Source organism: Vanacampus margaritifer, chromosome 8, assembly GCF_051991255.1.
Source record: "Vanacampus margaritifer isolate UIUO_Vmar chromosome 8, RoL_Vmar_1.0, whole genome shotgun sequence".
Lineage (NCBI taxonomy): Eukaryota > Metazoa > Chordata > Actinopteri > Syngnathiformes > Syngnathidae > Vanacampus > Vanacampus margaritifer.
The window spans coordinates 25,814,377-25,831,876 of NC_135439.1; the positions used below are offsets into that span (position 1 = coordinate 25,814,377).

At 40.2% G+C, this 17,500-nt stretch overlaps 1 protein-coding gene and 1 long non-coding RNA gene across 3 annotated transcripts in view; one reads left to right on the top strand and one right to left on the bottom strand.

The window, feature by feature from the left end:
• Nucleotides 1-17,500, top strand: part of acad9 (acyl-CoA dehydrogenase family, member 9) — a 98,240-nt gene that overhangs the window by 33,510 nt on the left and 47,230 nt on the right. For both annotated transcript variants that reach the window (XM_077572382.1, XM_077572381.1), the window contains exons 6-12: nucleotides 11,913-11,991; nucleotides 12,060-12,231; nucleotides 12,326-12,399; nucleotides 12,471-12,546; nucleotides 14,131-14,201; nucleotides 14,288-14,407; nucleotides 16,203-16,331. In XM_077572382.1, the coding sequence (XP_077428508.1) occupies nucleotides 11,913-11,991; nucleotides 12,060-12,231; nucleotides 12,326-12,399; nucleotides 12,471-12,546; nucleotides 14,131-14,201; nucleotides 14,288-14,407; nucleotides 16,203-16,331 (721 nt within the window). The remainder of the gene's footprint in view (nucleotides 1-11,912; nucleotides 11,992-12,059; nucleotides 12,232-12,325; nucleotides 12,400-12,470; nucleotides 12,547-14,130; nucleotides 14,202-14,287; nucleotides 14,408-16,202; nucleotides 16,332-17,500) is intronic.
• LOC144056037 (uncharacterized) lies at nucleotides 7,230-15,954 on the bottom strand. The gene is made up of 3 exons (XR_013294979.1): nucleotides 15,566-15,954; nucleotides 10,960-11,052; nucleotides 7,230-9,746 (listed from the first exon to the last, which is right to left on the bottom strand). It is a non-coding gene; the product is annotated as an uncharacterized LOC144056037 (long non-coding RNA).

The following is a 17,500-nucleotide window of genomic DNA, read 5'->3' on the forward strand; positions in this document are numbered from 1 at the left end:
GAGGGAGGTGAAAGTGAAGGAAATTAGCGGGGGATTAAACATATAACAATACACCAGTAACTGGTAACCTAAGCAAGATTTTTTGTTTAAATATATTTTAGATATAGTTATGTATTAATATTATATTTGTAATATAGCCTAAACATAATGAGGATTCATATTTTTGGTTTTATAACCACATATACAGTATATGTATACATCTAATAATAAAACAAAGTTTAGTTCCACCAATGCCAATTAGAACAGCCAGGGAGTGGAGTTGGGGTTCCGGAATAGTTGGCCATCGATGTATAGCTTATCAATGACTATCGTAGTCCGTTTACCCTACTACCTATTTTGTCTCATTATAGAAAACAGTACCTTTCGCCGCTCGTTAATCTCTCTCGGGAATTGGTCATTCATTCCGAAAGAGGTCCCTTTAAGCTCCCGTCCTTTACTTTTAACACATTATTTCTGTTTAAAATGCTCAAACTTAGCGATAATAGGACGGGGTTTATTGCCCCTACGGGCTCCAAGCCGATGTACCCGGTGAAAAGAGATATTATTTACCGTCTCCTGAGGAATTTTTAACGACGTTGTCAAAAAATTTTTGATCTCGAGGTATTCTCGGATATGCCTGAGAATATTGGACATCCGAAACAGTTTCTTTTTGCGTTTTATTCTCCTTTTTAATAGTTTCCAACTCGGCTGAAACAGCCGCGAGTGAAGAGCGTAACTTGGCATTATCTCGTTGGAGGTCACTTACCTGTTGGCCGACGAATTCCAAGCTTACCTTTAATTCTTTAACGTCCTCGCGGATGAGGCAGAGGACATCTAGTTTTTTATTTATGGAGTCCAGCATACTGACCTAAACGTCCGTAGTAGTTAGATCGTCCGTGTCCGTCGCTGAGTCATTTTTTCTCTTCTTTGAAGGTTTCTCAAAGGAAGGATCCTCCATCGCACAGCTGTAAAAATATCCGTCGAAACGTTCAAGGTCCTCCACGCTGGGTGGTATTCCAAATCTGCCGGTTGAAAGAGAGAAGAGAAAAGCCAAGATATATGGTGGTTAAATTTGGATTTAGTTTATTATAATAGAGTTAGTTCTATCTTAGCAGCAGGGTGCCGTCATGTTGGGTATTCCCGGTCTCGCTGTAGGTCTCGCGATAGCTAGAGCATCTCGTGATTGCAGCCTCTAGATCGAATCATTCGATCAGGATTTCTCCTGGCGTTGTTTCCAAAAACACATGGCTGATTCCTGTGGATAGACCAGACCATAAATGTGGTCTGGGGACTGATAAGCAGGTTTATCACTAGTCTGCTTGCTAAACATGCTTGTAGACCTCGGCAGGCGCTGAGGTATGTGTTTCCTGTGTGTTGTGCTCGAAATCCAGTCCCTGCTGGAGGGAAATTCAATGAGTTTTTCCTTTTTGAACTGTCTCTGGTTGGTTTGAGAAAACACAGGGTTAAGGACACACATTCCCCAGGGAGTAATGTTTTAAAAAGGCAAAAAAAATAAAAATAATAAATTAGGGTGACGGGCAATATTCATTACATCTGTTATGCTATTTTTCTTTACTGTATCCACTGTTGCTGATGAAAATCCTCCTATTTGACGAATAAAGGTTCTTGTATTTCAAGTATTTATAACTAATATATTTTAAACCTTATTTAGCCCCCCAACACCCACCGATCCACACCCCACCCATTCAGCTGACATGCAGTGACGTCGTCCGTTATTTCCGGTCTTCAGTGGCTGGGGCTATTTTGTATAATTTTCTCTACAGTTACTTATTAAGTTACTGGGTATTTGCTGTTCAGAGTTAGTTACTCTCCACTGTACACGATTTTATCCCGATCTATGTGACAAGTGCACTGTACCAGTTAGCTAGTATTTATTAGCAAGGCTTTCTTCCTGAGTCCCCATCTTCATTGTAATGCAGCACATTTTTGCTGCCATGTAGCCCATAATTCGTGACTTATGCTATGTAGACACTGGATTCAAAGCAAACCTTTGCAGTCCCGTCATGTTTAGACATGTTAGCCAGCCCCAGCTCGAGGTGATGCAGGCGTACAACTTGGGCAGTTCTGTCACACGCAGCAGTGCACACTGCGCAAGAAAAGGGATACAAAGATGTAATCAATCAACTATCGCAATATGACAGGAGGGTCCAAATCTCTACCTTCGTGCAAATTAATATCTTATATTGAAATATATTGTCTCTTATCGCACACCCCTAATTCAAATGCAGTTGGACATTTCAAACTCAGAAAAATTCCATCATTGCATGAAACGTTTATAACTGACAGAAATGAATTTGTCAAGGGTGGGGGGTCGGGTCGGTGGTGTCTGCAGGGCTTGACACTAACCTTTACACCAGGGGTGGTCAAACTTCTTGGTTGGGGACCACATTGACTTTTAAAATTTGACAGACGGGCCGGGTCAGCACAAGATACGATAAATATAAAAAAAATTAAAAAATAAAATGCATTTAACAGTACAGTGGTACCTCGGCTCACGAACGCTTCAGCTCACGAACTTTTCGCCTCACGAACATTAAATTTGCGAGCATTTTGTCTCGGCTGACGAACTAGTTTTCGGCGGACGAACCATATCTCGCGACACGAGAAATCACGAGAAGCTGACGCACGCTCACGGCGTCCCAGTTCGTCGCCCCCTTTGTTTGAGTGCGGACATGGATTGTGTTCGGTAGACATTTTGGATCATTTTGGAGTACTTTTGGAGTGTACTTTTGCTACCATGGGACCGAAAAAGACGTCGAGGAGCTTGTTGCTGCCCATAATGAGGTCCTCAACACAGAGGATTTGATTCGCCTTCAAGAGGACAAGCAGAAGGAAGCCGTTCAGGAGTTGTCATGTGAGGATGAGGAGGAGGAGGAGATGGCTGCAGCATCAAGTGAGAGCATCAAGACCATGTTAGCAAAGTTGAGTGATGTGCAGGATTTTGTCGAACAGTACCATTCAGAAAAGACTGTGGCTATGAGAATCATCAACATGATGAATGATAATGTGATGCCTCAGTTTCGTAAGACCTTACAACTCAGAAAGCAACAGGTGTCAATTAAGAGGTTTTTAGTCAGCAACAAGGATAAAGAGTCTCCTAAGAAGCAAAGAAGAGAAGCCACACCGGAGGACTCTCCTTCCAAACAGTAACTCCCTCCCTCCCTCCTCCTCCCACTCCATTCCATCAAGCCTTCAACTACTGTACCATCACAAAGGCAAGTTGCAAGTTTTGCAAATAAAAACACTTTATTATACAGTACAGTGTATTTCTTTAATTACAATACAATAGCACATTTATTATACATAAAATAAGGTATATTTTGTGTAGTTTTAAAGCTTTTTTAGTAGAAAATTGTGTTTTATGGGGACCTGGGAACGGATTATTCTCATTTCAATGGTTTCCTATGGGAAATACTTGTTTGGAAGACAAACTTTTTGGCTCACATACTCTCTGTGGGAACCAATTAAGTTTGTGAGCCAAGGTACCACTGTACATATCAAACATAAACAGAAAAAAAGCATTAAAGTATTAACATACCTTTTATGATCACCCATTTTAGCTAGTGCATTGAAGTCTCGTGGTAATCCTTTGTGGCAATCCTCAGAATTTTTGATTCATTTACATATCAACCACTATAATGGAGAATGGAAGCCTAGTTTTTAGATTAGGTATTGTATTTGGGCATTCTAAATAAATTTAACCTTTAACTGTTGTTCGTTACGCATTCATTGAGTGCTTTTTGTTTTGTTTTGATAGCGAATCCTCAAAAACAAATACACGTTTTTTCGATGCTTTGCCTCATAAAGTATTCGCCGAAAATGTGGTTCTGTCAACATCGGCTCATTGTGGGCGAAAGCTTCTACGTTTTAGGCAGTGCCTTATTTATTTAATTTTTCAACCGAAGCCTCGGAAAAAGTACACAGAAACAGATTTTTTTCAAGGCTTCGCCTCAAAAAGTACTCGGCGAAAATAAGGAAAGGCACTCACCGGCGCCGCAAGGTGCTTATGTGTCATTGACATAACAACGGTTTTCAACTTAAACTCAACACCTCTTTTGAGGAGAGCATTTGAAGTAGACTGTGTTCATGTTGACCAGTCAGAGTTGACCAGTCTTTCGCCTCAAAAAGTACTCGGCGAAAATAAGGAAAGGCACTCACCGGCGCCGAAAGGTGCTTATGTGTCATTGACATAACGGTTTTCAACTTAAACTCAACACCTCTTTTGAGGAGAGCATTTGAAGTAGACTGTGTTCATGTTGACCAGTCAGAGTGATGAAAATGAATTCATGGCCCCAAACTCCTTTTGTCAACACTGTCAGTACATCCCAGTGATAAGCAAGGAAGAAAGAGGGACGAGCAGGTGAAAGGCAGAGCCAATCTAACACTCTGTGGAGTAGCTGATTAGACCTTAGACCTTAGTCCTTCCAGCGTTGGTGGCACATTGGGCAGCAAGTTTACTCCATTTCAACCTATCCATTCCAACAGATTGCATGTCAGCCCATTTGACTTGCATTTCTTTCAGATCTTCTTTGAAAGTTGCACGCCAGGTCTTCTTAGGCCGTCCCAGCTTTTTCTTGCCTTCTGGAATCCATTTCAGGGCTATCAAGGCATTTCGATGCTCATTCATTCGCAATATATGGCCTGCCAATCTAATTCTTCTTTCAGTTACTATTTCTGAGAGTTTTCCTTGTTGGGTTCTATTCAAAACTTCTTGATTTGTGATTCTGTCTTTGTAGATTATTTTTGAATTTCTTCTCAAGCATCTCTGCTGGAATACATTGAATTTCCTGATTATTGTTGCTGTCATCTTCCAAGTATCACTTGCATAGGTGGCTGTTGGTATTACTATGGAACTGAAAAGTTGCAGTTTGATTTTAATTGTCAGTGATTTTGCCTGCCACACACTTCTCAGTCGCTGAAAGACTCCCATGGCTTTCCCAATTCTGCAAGTCACATCTTTCTCTGAGTCTCCATCACTTGAAATCATACTTCCTAGATAGGTGAATGAGTAGTAAGAGTAGGTGATAAACTCTGTAAAATAACACCTTCTATACACACCATTTGACTCTCAAAAGATTAAAATTACACTATGGGAGTTAAAAAATATTCCCACAAATTTAACTGCAGTTTTAACTCCTATTTTTGCTATGTATATAGATATCCTTTATTTAAAAAAAATGTTTTTAATATACAATTTTTTTTTACATTTTTACAATGTTTTGCAGGCAGTCGGGAGTTGTAATTGAGCTGTTCTGTGTCACTTGACGTGAATATTGAAAAATTTAACAAGTTACGCAGTTGAACAATTTCAATGTAGCCTGTTGTGACTAATCTGCAGACACAAAACACATTACTGGAGTAACATCGCCCTAAAGGCCACAGCTTAAATCGGGAGCCAATTCATGCTAAAATAACATTCACGCCCAAACTACTGCAATTACGGTAAACTAGCCATTAAAAAAAATTAAAAATTACCTTGTGTCTCTCCATTCATGTTGACTTAGGGCGCAAATGCGGCTACATAGAAGAAGTGGTGTTGTCAGGCAAGGTCCATTTCGCAGCTCTTAAGTCATGGTGTTCACTTTGCTCTTGTTTAATTGGAGTTCAAGAGAGAACTAGCTGAAGGGACAAAGGAATGCTTGTACCTGTTACTTTTAATCCCCAGAAATTTAAACCGAGATCCAGGCGGCAACATCTCAAACTCAAGATGTAAAAGATGGGAATCATCCGAAAGATCAATGGGCTTTGTGGGCATTGGTTTTCCTCGATACCTGCCTGTTGAACATATCTGTAAGTGAGCTTTGATGTACTCCCAATATTTTACTGCTTGTATTAATTATTCTGCTCAGTGCATTTTTTTGATTTGGTGTTAAGGTTGCCAAACCAGCAGAGAAGAGAGAAACACACATTTAATGTATGATTTATAAAATAAAATCCTGATTCATAAAATAAAATCAAGGACAGCATGTGTGAGTTAACTGACTGGAGATCCCCAAGTTTTATTTTTTAACTATGTATATTGAATTTATTTATTGATAAATGCAGTGTTTAAAAAAAGTGCATTGTTGACATGTTTCTTGCAACATGATAAGTTGTATATGTTGAAGTGGTTAATTGTAACTGTAATTGTAGTAGGAAAAAAACTGATATTAAGGCTTAATTTGCCTTTATCTTAAGATCCTGTAATCTATAATAGATATGATATTGTTTATTATAATTAACTTTTTGTTGGGTAAAAAATTAATTGAAAAGGACCTTGAAAAAAAAAAACTCGCAGATGATATCGCAATCGCAATTTTTGGGGAAAAAAATTGCAATTAGATTATTTTCCATAATCGTTCAGCCCTAGTATATTGTGTATTTTTGTCTTAATTCTGGCCAGCCGGCGGGTGCCTGTCTTTTCGCTGGTTTAAACCCGGAAATAGGTTTTTGATCTATATGTGAAATTTTATGGCAGAACCGCACACACTGCAAGTGTGCAAGCTTGGACAGTTCAAATGAGCCCGCCCCCCATCCCGCTGTGCGGCCTGTTGTAATGGAAATGCAATGGAGGCCGCCCGGTGTTGTGCCGGGACTCGCAGTGTAGTGTGGTGCTGTTCAGGTCAAGTGGAAAAGTGGCTAAAGTCTTCACTTTCAAGTATAGGCTCTGTGGTTTCCTCTTTCTATCTATGAACCCACATTCCACCTCTCCTCAACCCACAGTAGCTGAATGTCCACCTTGTTGGTTAACAGTGCCAATGACGGTCATTGGTTAAGCCAAGCCCCGACCTAACCGGTACGGAATTTTAGAATTAACGCTCATAATTGTTTGGCAACGTTTTTAGCAGGGTACCCACCCTTCCTGACACAACCCTCTGTATTTCCCTAGCTTGGGACCGGGCTGCAGTTTGCACTGGCTTGTACCTCTTCAATTTGGCTGATATTTATTCAATTAGTGCTTATTGACAGGGCTATTCAATTACTAATTCAGTAGGGCCGAATTTTAAAATTAAGAGATTTAGCCAGGCTCGACACATTAGGCGCCCAGTAAACAGCTGATAAGGATACATTTCAAACCAGTACAACTGAACAATATGCACTTTTTATTAATCTCCCTTTTAAATTTTGAAACATGGCAAAGGCATATCAAAAACAGCATAAAAACACAATAACAAAGCTGTTATTGACCAGAACCCAAGATGTTTTTTTCAGTAATTTAATTTTTAGACATGGTTTCAATTGATGTGCCATCAATTGCAGTGTGTAAAATGGAGATCTGTGATTGGCTGTTAGCTCACAAATATTAATCATTCCTCTTCTGGGCGATGATCTTCGCTGGCCGATGATGTCACGCTACGGAAACTGCAATCGGACAAACTGCATTACACCCTATTAAATACGAGTGATTTGCTTGTTTATTAGTTCAATTTCTTCGTTTACTTCACGTGGAACATTGTCTCCATGTAGTAAAGATAATGACATTTAACTGAACTTTGATTTGTGTTTTGATATTTTTTTATGAAATAGAAAAAAAGATGTACTCAGGCTCTGTATCAATTTTATAAATTTTTGCTGTTATGCATCCATCCATCCATCCATCTTGCTTGACCAATTTCAATTATACTTTATCCTTATTATTTGTTAGACAAATGATCCAGTATGTTTAACTAAACAAAAAAAAACAAAACAAAACATTGTGTTATTGATAATAGAAACACATATTGGCAATACGTAAAAACTTGTCTTTCCCATGTGTATTTAATTTGATTATGTTGATAATTTTGTTTATGGTGTGGCTAGCTACAATCTGGGACAGATTATTCATTTGCTGGACCAAATACATGCTCCAATATTTACATTAAAGTAATACATCTTGTTATTGATACAAATATTAAATTAAGTGATCTCCCACCTAGAATCTAAACATTATACACTACACCTCATTCCTTGATTGTTTTGTATGCAATATGAGCAGTGCACTATTTCTACACTTCGGTTTCAGTAATGACTAGTGCATGAGTTCAATCAAGCCTGCAGTTGGCTCATCTGCTCTCCGTAACTGGGAAGTCATTGTTTCACACGCCATGCAGAGTCATGTATAGATAGATATTTGACGTAACAAAAGGTCAACGTGTACCTACAGAAAAACAAAATAACTAACCAAGGAAGGTGGGCACAGTATCACGGGAGGAAGATAGGCTACTAACTAAGATTAAGAATGAAAACAAAAATACCTACACAGGGTACGTACAAATCAACAACCAGAACAATAACAGCAGTACTTACAAGAAACAACAGAAGACAAAAAGTACTGCTGGCAGGAACTAGGAGATAACCGGTAAAAACACAAGTAAAAAAAAAAATGCTGAGGCAATGGCAAGCAGCTAGAACAATAACTTGGCAATCTTCCCCTCGTGAGTCCTGTGTCTAAATAGCCTGCTTATTAGGATTACCTGCACCAACACTCCAGGAAAACAAAAAAAAAGACAGGAAACAAATGACCAGCAGAGGGCAGAACAAAACAAGACATGACAGTGTTAATTGACCGCAGTTCATTTAAACATAAAAAAGATTTTCAGTCAAATAAAAATATTTTGCTTTTATTAACCCTTGGCCATGAGAGATTATCATGTGTGCCGCAGCAAATTGTCCAATGTCAATTATTTTGACAAAAATTATTTTCTAAAAAAAGAAATTGATGATAATTTATCTACCATGTTTAGTAACGGGCAAAATAATCAAATGTACTTCCACTAGATAATAGAATGTACATAAATAATGTGTAGATCCTCTATGTACACTTACTGTGAATCGTTTTGCAAAGTGGTGTGCCGTGAGATTTTTACCGATATATAATACAGCACCTTACAAAAGTATTCACAACTCTTGAGTTTTTCAACATTTTGTCACAGTATGACCACAGAAATAAATATACAGTATATCATTGAAATACGTGTAAGTTCAACACAAAATAGCACACGATCGTGAAGTGAAATGATGTGTATATCTTATTCCAAACTTGTTTGCAACAAAAAAACTGAAAAGTAGGGTGTGTATTCAGTATAAGTATACTTCTCAGATGCATGCTCTTCTCCTTAGGTCAGAATCTTGGGGGACGGCATTGTCTTGGTAGATTTGTGATTGTTTGGAACTCCTTCCACTTATGGATGATTTATTGAACAGTACGCTGTGATGTTCAAAACTTTTGAAATCTTTTTTCCTTCTCCTGCTTTAAGGCCTTGTCCACACGTAGCCGGGTATTTTAAAATAAAAATATTTTCCCCTTCCCTGTGTAGAAAAAAATTCCAACCAGACTAGGGCTGGGTATTGCCAACAACCTCACGATAACGTATCACGATACAGGGGTCATGATACGATACATTTTTTTTCTGCTTTATTTTGTATGTGGGTGAGTATATGCGTGTGTGCGTGCGTGTGAGTGAGTGTGTGTGTGTATTCATTAGTTCACCTAAAACCTATAAAAAAATCCCATACCGTTCACCTAAACCGAACACTTCCAGCCAGAGTCGTGAGGCCGTCAGGAGACCCGAGGAAGGACCAAAGAAAAGAAGGGAAAGTGAAATCCAGCACCGACCAGACACCACCCACCGGGCCACCAACCAGAGTCCTTCACCAACCCCAGAAACATCCAAATTCCAACAAATCAGGGAGACTTCAAGAGACCAAATGAGAGACTGAGGAAAGGAAGGAAGGACAGACGAAGCAGAGTGAGATCCACAGACACCAGCCTCCACCGATTCAATGACCTGAGGAAGAAGCAGATTGTGTCTGAGTTTCGATAGATGCTGGTGTGGTGGATCTGGCATGCATGAAAATCTCCACCAAAGAGGGGAGCCGTTGACCCCTGCCAGGACAGAGCAAGCGCAACACCTCAGGGCCCCCCAGGCCGCGGCAGCGCCAAAGGACGACCCCCGCGCCCCGCAGGGGCCACCGGCCGGAGAGCAAACCCAGGAGCAGGAGCGCCCCCCCACCCCAACACGACCCGCGCCCCCAACCAAACGCAGCAGGACGGGGCACTGCAGGCCTGCCAGGCACCCCACCGGTCCACAGCCCCCGCCCCCCCCACGACCCCCCTAAAATAAATAAATATTAATATAATGTAATAAAAATAAATAAATAATTTTTTCAAAATATAGAAAAATTGGTGCATTTAGAAACATGCACCATGTTAAGTTTATAAGTAAATAAATGTTTATTCTTCCTCTGTTTAAATTTTTCCTAGCAAGACATAGTATCCAATCATTAATGGGTTGTTTTTAAAACAGACTTCACACGTACAGTTTTTTTATTTTTATAAGTAGGCTACAAGGCACTCCTCCGCTGCACTCATGCAACACGTGGACTAATTGAAGGCAATGGACTTCAAAGACTGCTTGTTAAATACAATGCAAGTCCTCCCCTCCCCGCACCTGCTGCTAGCACATGAGAGAAACTTCAGAGGCTGCTGCTGCTGTTCCTGCACAAGCAACCTTGCTTTAACTGTCTATCTAAAGTTAATGAGCAATATCGATTATGACGGCCCGCAACGATGTATTGACGTATAGATAAAAAAATAAATAAAAGAAAAAAGAGCTCATACAAAAAAAAACAATATTGTGCCTTTGTACATAACAGCAATGCATATAAACAACATACAATCTGTAATAACACTTAATATATATAATTTAACATGCTAATGATGGCACACATTGACAATCATATTACGTTCCCCTTCATCTGACCATTAGCAAGGATTTTAAACATAGAAGGGCCAAAACATGCCTTGTAAATATTAAACTACACTAAAAACTAGCTACTAGAGGGTGGTCGAACTGCACAAATGGAAATCAACCTGACTTTTTTTTAACAGATGTGCTGCTTTTAACATCGTGACATGGCGACAATGATATTCTGGCAGTTTTTATATCACAATATCACAATATTGCCGTTATCGTTACAGCCCTAGTCACAAGTACTTACCTAAAGTGAGCCTCACAATCCCTGTCAGTACTTCGATCTTGTCCAACGTGGAGCCGTGTGATTTTGCGTCTGACACTGAGCAGCACACACCCGCTGTAAACAATAGGTAGAGTTGAGGTACATGTGTGAGGGACGTGTCTAGAGCGATGACGTAAAACCCTGTTTACGACTGTCACGTGAACGCGGATCAGGAGAAATACACAAACCTTCACTTTGGCCAGAGTTTTCTTTTTGAAACCTTCGTTTTTAATGAAAAAAATAATCCCTGGGGATGTGTGGCCGACATGGCAAAACGCAGAAGTAGCTCCCGTTTGCAAAAACCCCGGCTACATGTAGACAGGGCCTAAATCTGTCCACAAATTTGTCCCAGACCAGCCTGGTGTGTTCTTTAGTCCTCATAATGCTGTTTTCTGTGCTGTGTGCTCTTAACAGACCTCTTGAATACTTTTGCAATGCGCTGTATGTGCCTTGGCTGAGTAAAGGTTGAGAAACACTAGCCCAGAGGTGGGCAATCTCGGTCCTCGAGGGCCGGAGTCCTGCAGGTTTTGTAGGTTTCTCACTTCCAACACAAGCTGATTCCAATCAACAGGATCGTTATCAGGTTTATGCAGAGCTTGCTGATGAGCTGATCATATATCAGCTGTGTTGGAGAAGGGCAACACGCAAAACCTGCAGGACTGCGGCCCTCGATGCCCACCTCTGCACTAGCCTGTGCGTCTGTTCTAAAAATAGCTAATCAGTGATGGAGCACTGTGACTTACTAAGAAGAATTAGAACAGAAGAAGAATGTTGAAAATTATTTACTTTAAATAAATATAAATATTTTTAAGGGCCATTTTACAGCTGTAATTTTAATACTGTGATATCACAATATTTTTTCTACGTAGTTTTTTCACTCTGTTTTTTCTTTTTTGATTTTTAGCAATTGTAAATGGTAAATTTGATCTTTTCAGTGGAAGTGATGCAGCCTCCATTCAGATGCGAGCAACATTGTCAGATGATAGAAAACATTACCTCCTCAATGGATCCAAGGTAAAATAATGTTCCCTCGGCATGTGTTTGATGTGTTCGTTGTCTAATTGACTGTGTTTGTCAATCAGATTTGGATTTCAAATGGTGGAATGGCTGATATCATGACTGTGTTTGCACGGACTGAGGTAGTTTTAAATGACATGAAGAAAGACAAGATTTCTGCATTTATTGTTGAGAGAGCTTATGGAGGCATTACTAGTGGACAACCTGAAGACAAACTTGGGATCAGGGGCTCCAACAGTAAGACTGCTCGAGAACTTTGTTGTGGTCATAGCCAAATGCATTGTAACGTAATTGGTAATTCACCATTTCGCTTTTTACTTTTATTTTTCAGCTTGTGAAGTGTCATTTGACAATGTTCCTGTGCCACTGGAAAATGTTCTTGGAGAATTAGGGGACGGATTCAAGGTAATTTTCTAACATTTTTTTTTTTACCTGCCTAGTTTTTTGTTTAACTTTTTTTTTGTTTCTTTTACCAGATCGCCATGAATATACTTAACTCTGGTAGATTCAGCATGGGAAGTTCTTCAGCTGGAATGATTAAAAAATTGATTGGTATTACTACTTATATATTGGATATACAGTGGTGCCTTGACTCCTCATTTTATTCTGTGACTACGCCCTTGCCTCTGACTTTCCCCTGTAAAATCTATCCATCCATTCTATTATCTTCTTTTTTTAGTACCACTTATCAGAGCTAGTCACTGACATTAATCGTCAATTCCCGTTGATTGACTATGCCCACCTTTCAGCGCGTACTTCCGCATATACCAGAGGTGGGCATCGAGGGCCGAAGTCCTGCAGGTTTTGCATGTTGCCCTTCTCCAACACAGCTGATATATGATCAGCTCATCAGCAAGCTCTGCATAAGCCTGATAACGATCCTGTTGATTGGAATCAGCTTGTGTTGGAAGTGAGAAACCTCCAAAACCTGCAGGACTCCGGCCCTCGAGGACCGAGATTGCCCACGTCTGGCATATACGGTCAATGCTTTGTGACGCAAATTCTTACAAACATACACGGAATGAAAAGGACCTGTACTCACCCCGATCAACGGACATTAACGTGCTTCAGTCAGTGATTATCAAAGAAGGGAATTGACGATTAACGGAAGTGCCCAGCTCTGCTACTTATTCTCATTTGGGTTGCAAATAGGCTGCAGCCTATCCTTGCTGACTTACAGCTCGAGGCGGGGTGCACACACCTATCAATCTCATGGCACATATATACAAACATAGATAAACAACCATTCCCATTCACACCTAAATACAGATAAGAGTCTTCAATTTGTGGTCGTCAAAACAAGTGAAATATGGGAGAAAACCCATGCAAGCACAGGGAGAACATGCCAAACTCACACAGTAAGTTCGGAGACAGAATACAAACCCATAACCGTGGCACAGTTTTTTATACAAACAAAATAGGACTCTAAAATACTGTCCTTAGGATAAAAAACATAGTAAGTATAATTTAATAGAATGCATAAGATTGAAACATTTTGTATGTCATAATTTATTCTTCAATGCCCATTGATATTGTGCTTCCTGGTGTTCAATCAATCATAGCACATAGCAGTAGGGAGCCCCATGGGACGAAGCTACGGCCACGACCCACCCCAGCTCTCGCCGCAGAGGGCTCCCTCTAAAGAGTAAAATTACTAGACTATAATAATTTTAAGACAAAACTGAGCTAAATGTATAAATTAGAATAATACTAAAATAATAATAAGAGAATAATAATAATACAATATGCTAATATGGTCAAAACACCAAAAACTGACCTGAAAATGTAAAAGCAGAATACATAATATTTAATTTTAAGTAAAATAGAAGCTAAATAAATGAAATAATTAGATAAATTAGGTCTTAGGTAAAAGCTCAATTAAAAAGGTATCAACATGCCCGTGAGTTGCGACCCTGGTGAAGATGACCGGTTCGGAGAATGGATGGATAGTTTCGAGCCTGTTCTCAAAAACATGAACATTCTTTTTGGCCACCATAGGGTAGAACAATAAAGACACATATTATGCAAGAAACTCGTAAGATGGCCCACAGTCATGGCTACCACTGTAATTACTAAAGGATCAATAAAGTTTCAAAGAAATTGTAATGATATATGTATCTGATTCTTTACCTTTAGAATTGACCTCTGAATATGCTGAAACTCGGAAGCAGTTTAACAAACGCTTAAGTGAATTTGGTATGATACAGGTATAGTCCGCAACACCTGTGAATGATAATCACCACCCACTCTGACCAGATTTGTAATAGTTTTGTATTTGCTTTATTTAATCCAGGAGAAATTTGCAGTCATGGCTCTCAATGCCTTTGTGATGGAGAGCATGGCATACCTGACATCAGGAATGATGGACAGACCTGGGCTACCTGATTGTTCTTTAGAGGCTGCTGTGGTCAAGGTTAGAGACATTTGTCATAATAAATTTGAATACTAAATTGGTCAACTGAGGGGGGGCACAGACATTCACCGGCCAGCTGTGAAACATAGCTGTAGTTCTGCCCTGAAACCAGTATGACAACTTTTTTCCTAAGACACAATGCACAGTTCACTGTTTTCTGAGAACGGATACCTTTGAACAAAGAAGCTGATTTTCACCCCACTGGTCAAAAGTTAATTAAGCCATCAGGACGACTGCATATAGCAAAGATGAGATCCTCAGTCCACCTTTCTGCACAACACCTTTGCTGCACCCATAAATTTCCAACCCTATACTTTATAGAAAATTATTACCACGGGGGCCCAACAACAGCGTTAAGGGAATTTGAGGCCCACTTTTAATTAGCCAATTTACAGACGGTAATGCAAACCAAGCTCCTGTTTGTACAACTAAAAGATGGCATTCTGCAGCTTTTTAAGCTTCTATGATTAAAAGGATACTTGACTCATTGAGACATTTTCAGCAGTAAAAAGTTAATATTTTGTCCAGAATAAAATTGATAATTTCATAGAATAAAATGAATAACTTCATTATTATTCTTGTACAATTAGCACTTTAAAAAATTAAACAGTAGATGACATCACCTGTGCTGATAAAATAGGTAACGACCAATCATGGCTCACCTGTTTTCTGGGTTTGGTCAATGAGTCAAGAATCCCCGAGGGCACCTCACAGACCGTCTAAATCAGGGGTCCCCAACTAAATTGGCAAGCCCAATTGACTGGGGTCCGGACATGAAAAACACCCAACCGCAATAATACATTTTTCTTTTCTTTTATTCAATTGTAAACATGTCAATGAATTGACAAAAACTTCCTTTTGTTAAATAATCCAACTTATTTTTAGTCTATCGTTCCAATATTTTTTTTATAATTTCTTTTTTGTTCAAATATTCAATTGTTAAATATTCCAAGGAAGGATCCCCATCACTAGTTATGGATACAACAATTTTCACATTATTTCCTTTCTCTTTCAGCATTTAATTTATAGCCAGATATATGTCCTCTCCTCTCGTATGTGTTTTCAAAGCTGTGATACCCAAAATGTCCTAAATGTAAATGTTTTAGTCTCCTCGTGATAGAATCGGACATACACCAAAAGCTGAGGATTGTCACTTACATCAGTTGATTGATTCATCCGCAGCTAACGCAATACACCGCACTTTGAATGGCGCGGTCCATCTGAGGGTGCACATCCTCCGAGAGCAGCTCTGCTCGTTGTTATTGTGGATGACAAGGGAATTTGACGGATCTTAAATTGCTCTCTTTTCTCTTCAGCAGCAAAGGTGCAGCAGGCAACGCCACCTTGTATCTAGCTGCAGCAAGCTGCATGCATCTGCTTAAGTACCAACACTTGGTGTAGCCCACCCCTCCGGTCAGATATGCCGCGCTTCATGCCAGACTTGCACTGGACACGAATATAGAACCCTTCATGTCTGGCTGGTACATCCACCAGAGTTGATTGACTCTTTCAGAATAAGCCCAGCAGGAACCCACATGAGTGCCTAAGTACCATCTGCTTGCCACTAAAGCTCCTTACGTTAGCCAGCAGGACAAATTTGCCTTTGAGAGCCTGTCAATGGCAAATAGCCTTGAGAATCTTATTTCCTGTACCACAGTGATTCTCAGCATGTGATACAAGTAACCCCTAGTGGTATGTGAAAGTATCACTGAATTAAAATACAAATGACATTCACAAAATGCAATTTGACATGAAAACACAAAACATCATTATGTAATTTGTTTACTCTCTAAAGGTGTTCAGCTCAGAGGGAGGCTGGATTTGTGTCAGTGAAGCTCTTCAGGTCCTTGGAGGTCTCGGCTATACGAAGAACTACCCATATGAACGTTACGTCAGGGACTGTCGTATCCTTCCCATCTTTGAGGTAGCCTAATTATTTCCGTATGTAGTACACTGATTCCTGACAGTTCTCTGCCATCACAGTGAATGTGGACTGATCATGTTGCTGTCATGTGAACGTGCTTTTAAATTAAAAGCAGCTTTTTGGATCTCACGACAAGGTTGGCATGATCCATGTTTGTTTTTGTCTTCGCGCTGCGTGTCACGTGTATGCTTCCCAAAGTGGTCCGGGAGATGACGGTACAGTGCTTCTGAGTTCCGCAATATTTTGAACCTTCTGTATACTTTTATTAACATATTTTAATAATTGGAATGTGGACGTTTGTGGCTCGATTCAGACTCGTCAAAGTCTGAATTGCGATGCATCTAAGAATCAGAAATTTCCCCCATCCCTAATAGATATACAGTGCTCAGCGTAAATGAGTACACCTCCTTTGAAAAGTAACATTTTAAACAATATCTCAATTAACACAAATACAATTTCCAAAATGTTGGCAAGACCAAGTTTCATTTACATCTGGTTAACTTATAACATGGAAGTAAGGTTAATAATAAAAATTTCATTAAACATTTTTCAGTTTTACTCAAATAGGGGTGATTCAAAAATGAGTAGACGCCACAAAAAAATTAATAAATTTAGTACTTGTATGGCCTCCACGATTTTTAATCACAGCATTAAGTCTTCTAGTTTAGACTGGATGTGGATGGAGAGTGATGCTCAACTTCTCTCTTTAGAATTCTCCGTAGGTGTTCAATTGGGTTCAGATCTGGAGACATACTTGGCCACTGAATCGCTTTCACCTGGTGGGTGGGGGTGGGGGGTGAGCTGTGGACCGGTGGGGTGCCTGGCGGGCCTGCAGTGCCCCGTCCTGCTGCGTTGGGTTGGGGGCGCGGGCCGTGTTGGGGTGAGGGGCTCTCCTGCGCCTGGGTCTACTCTTTGGCCGGTGGCCCCTGCGGGGCCCGGGTGTTGGCGCTGCCGTGGCCTGGGGGGCCCTGAGGTGTTGTGCTTGCTCTGTCCTGGCAGGGGTCGACGGCTCCCCTCTTTGGTGGAGATTATCATGCATGACCACCACACCAACATCTATCAAAACTCACTCTGCTTCTTCCTTTGGTCATTGAATTGGTAGAGGCTGGTGTCTGTGGATCTCACTCTGCTTCGTCTGTCCTTCCTTCCTTTCCTCAGTCTCTCCTTTG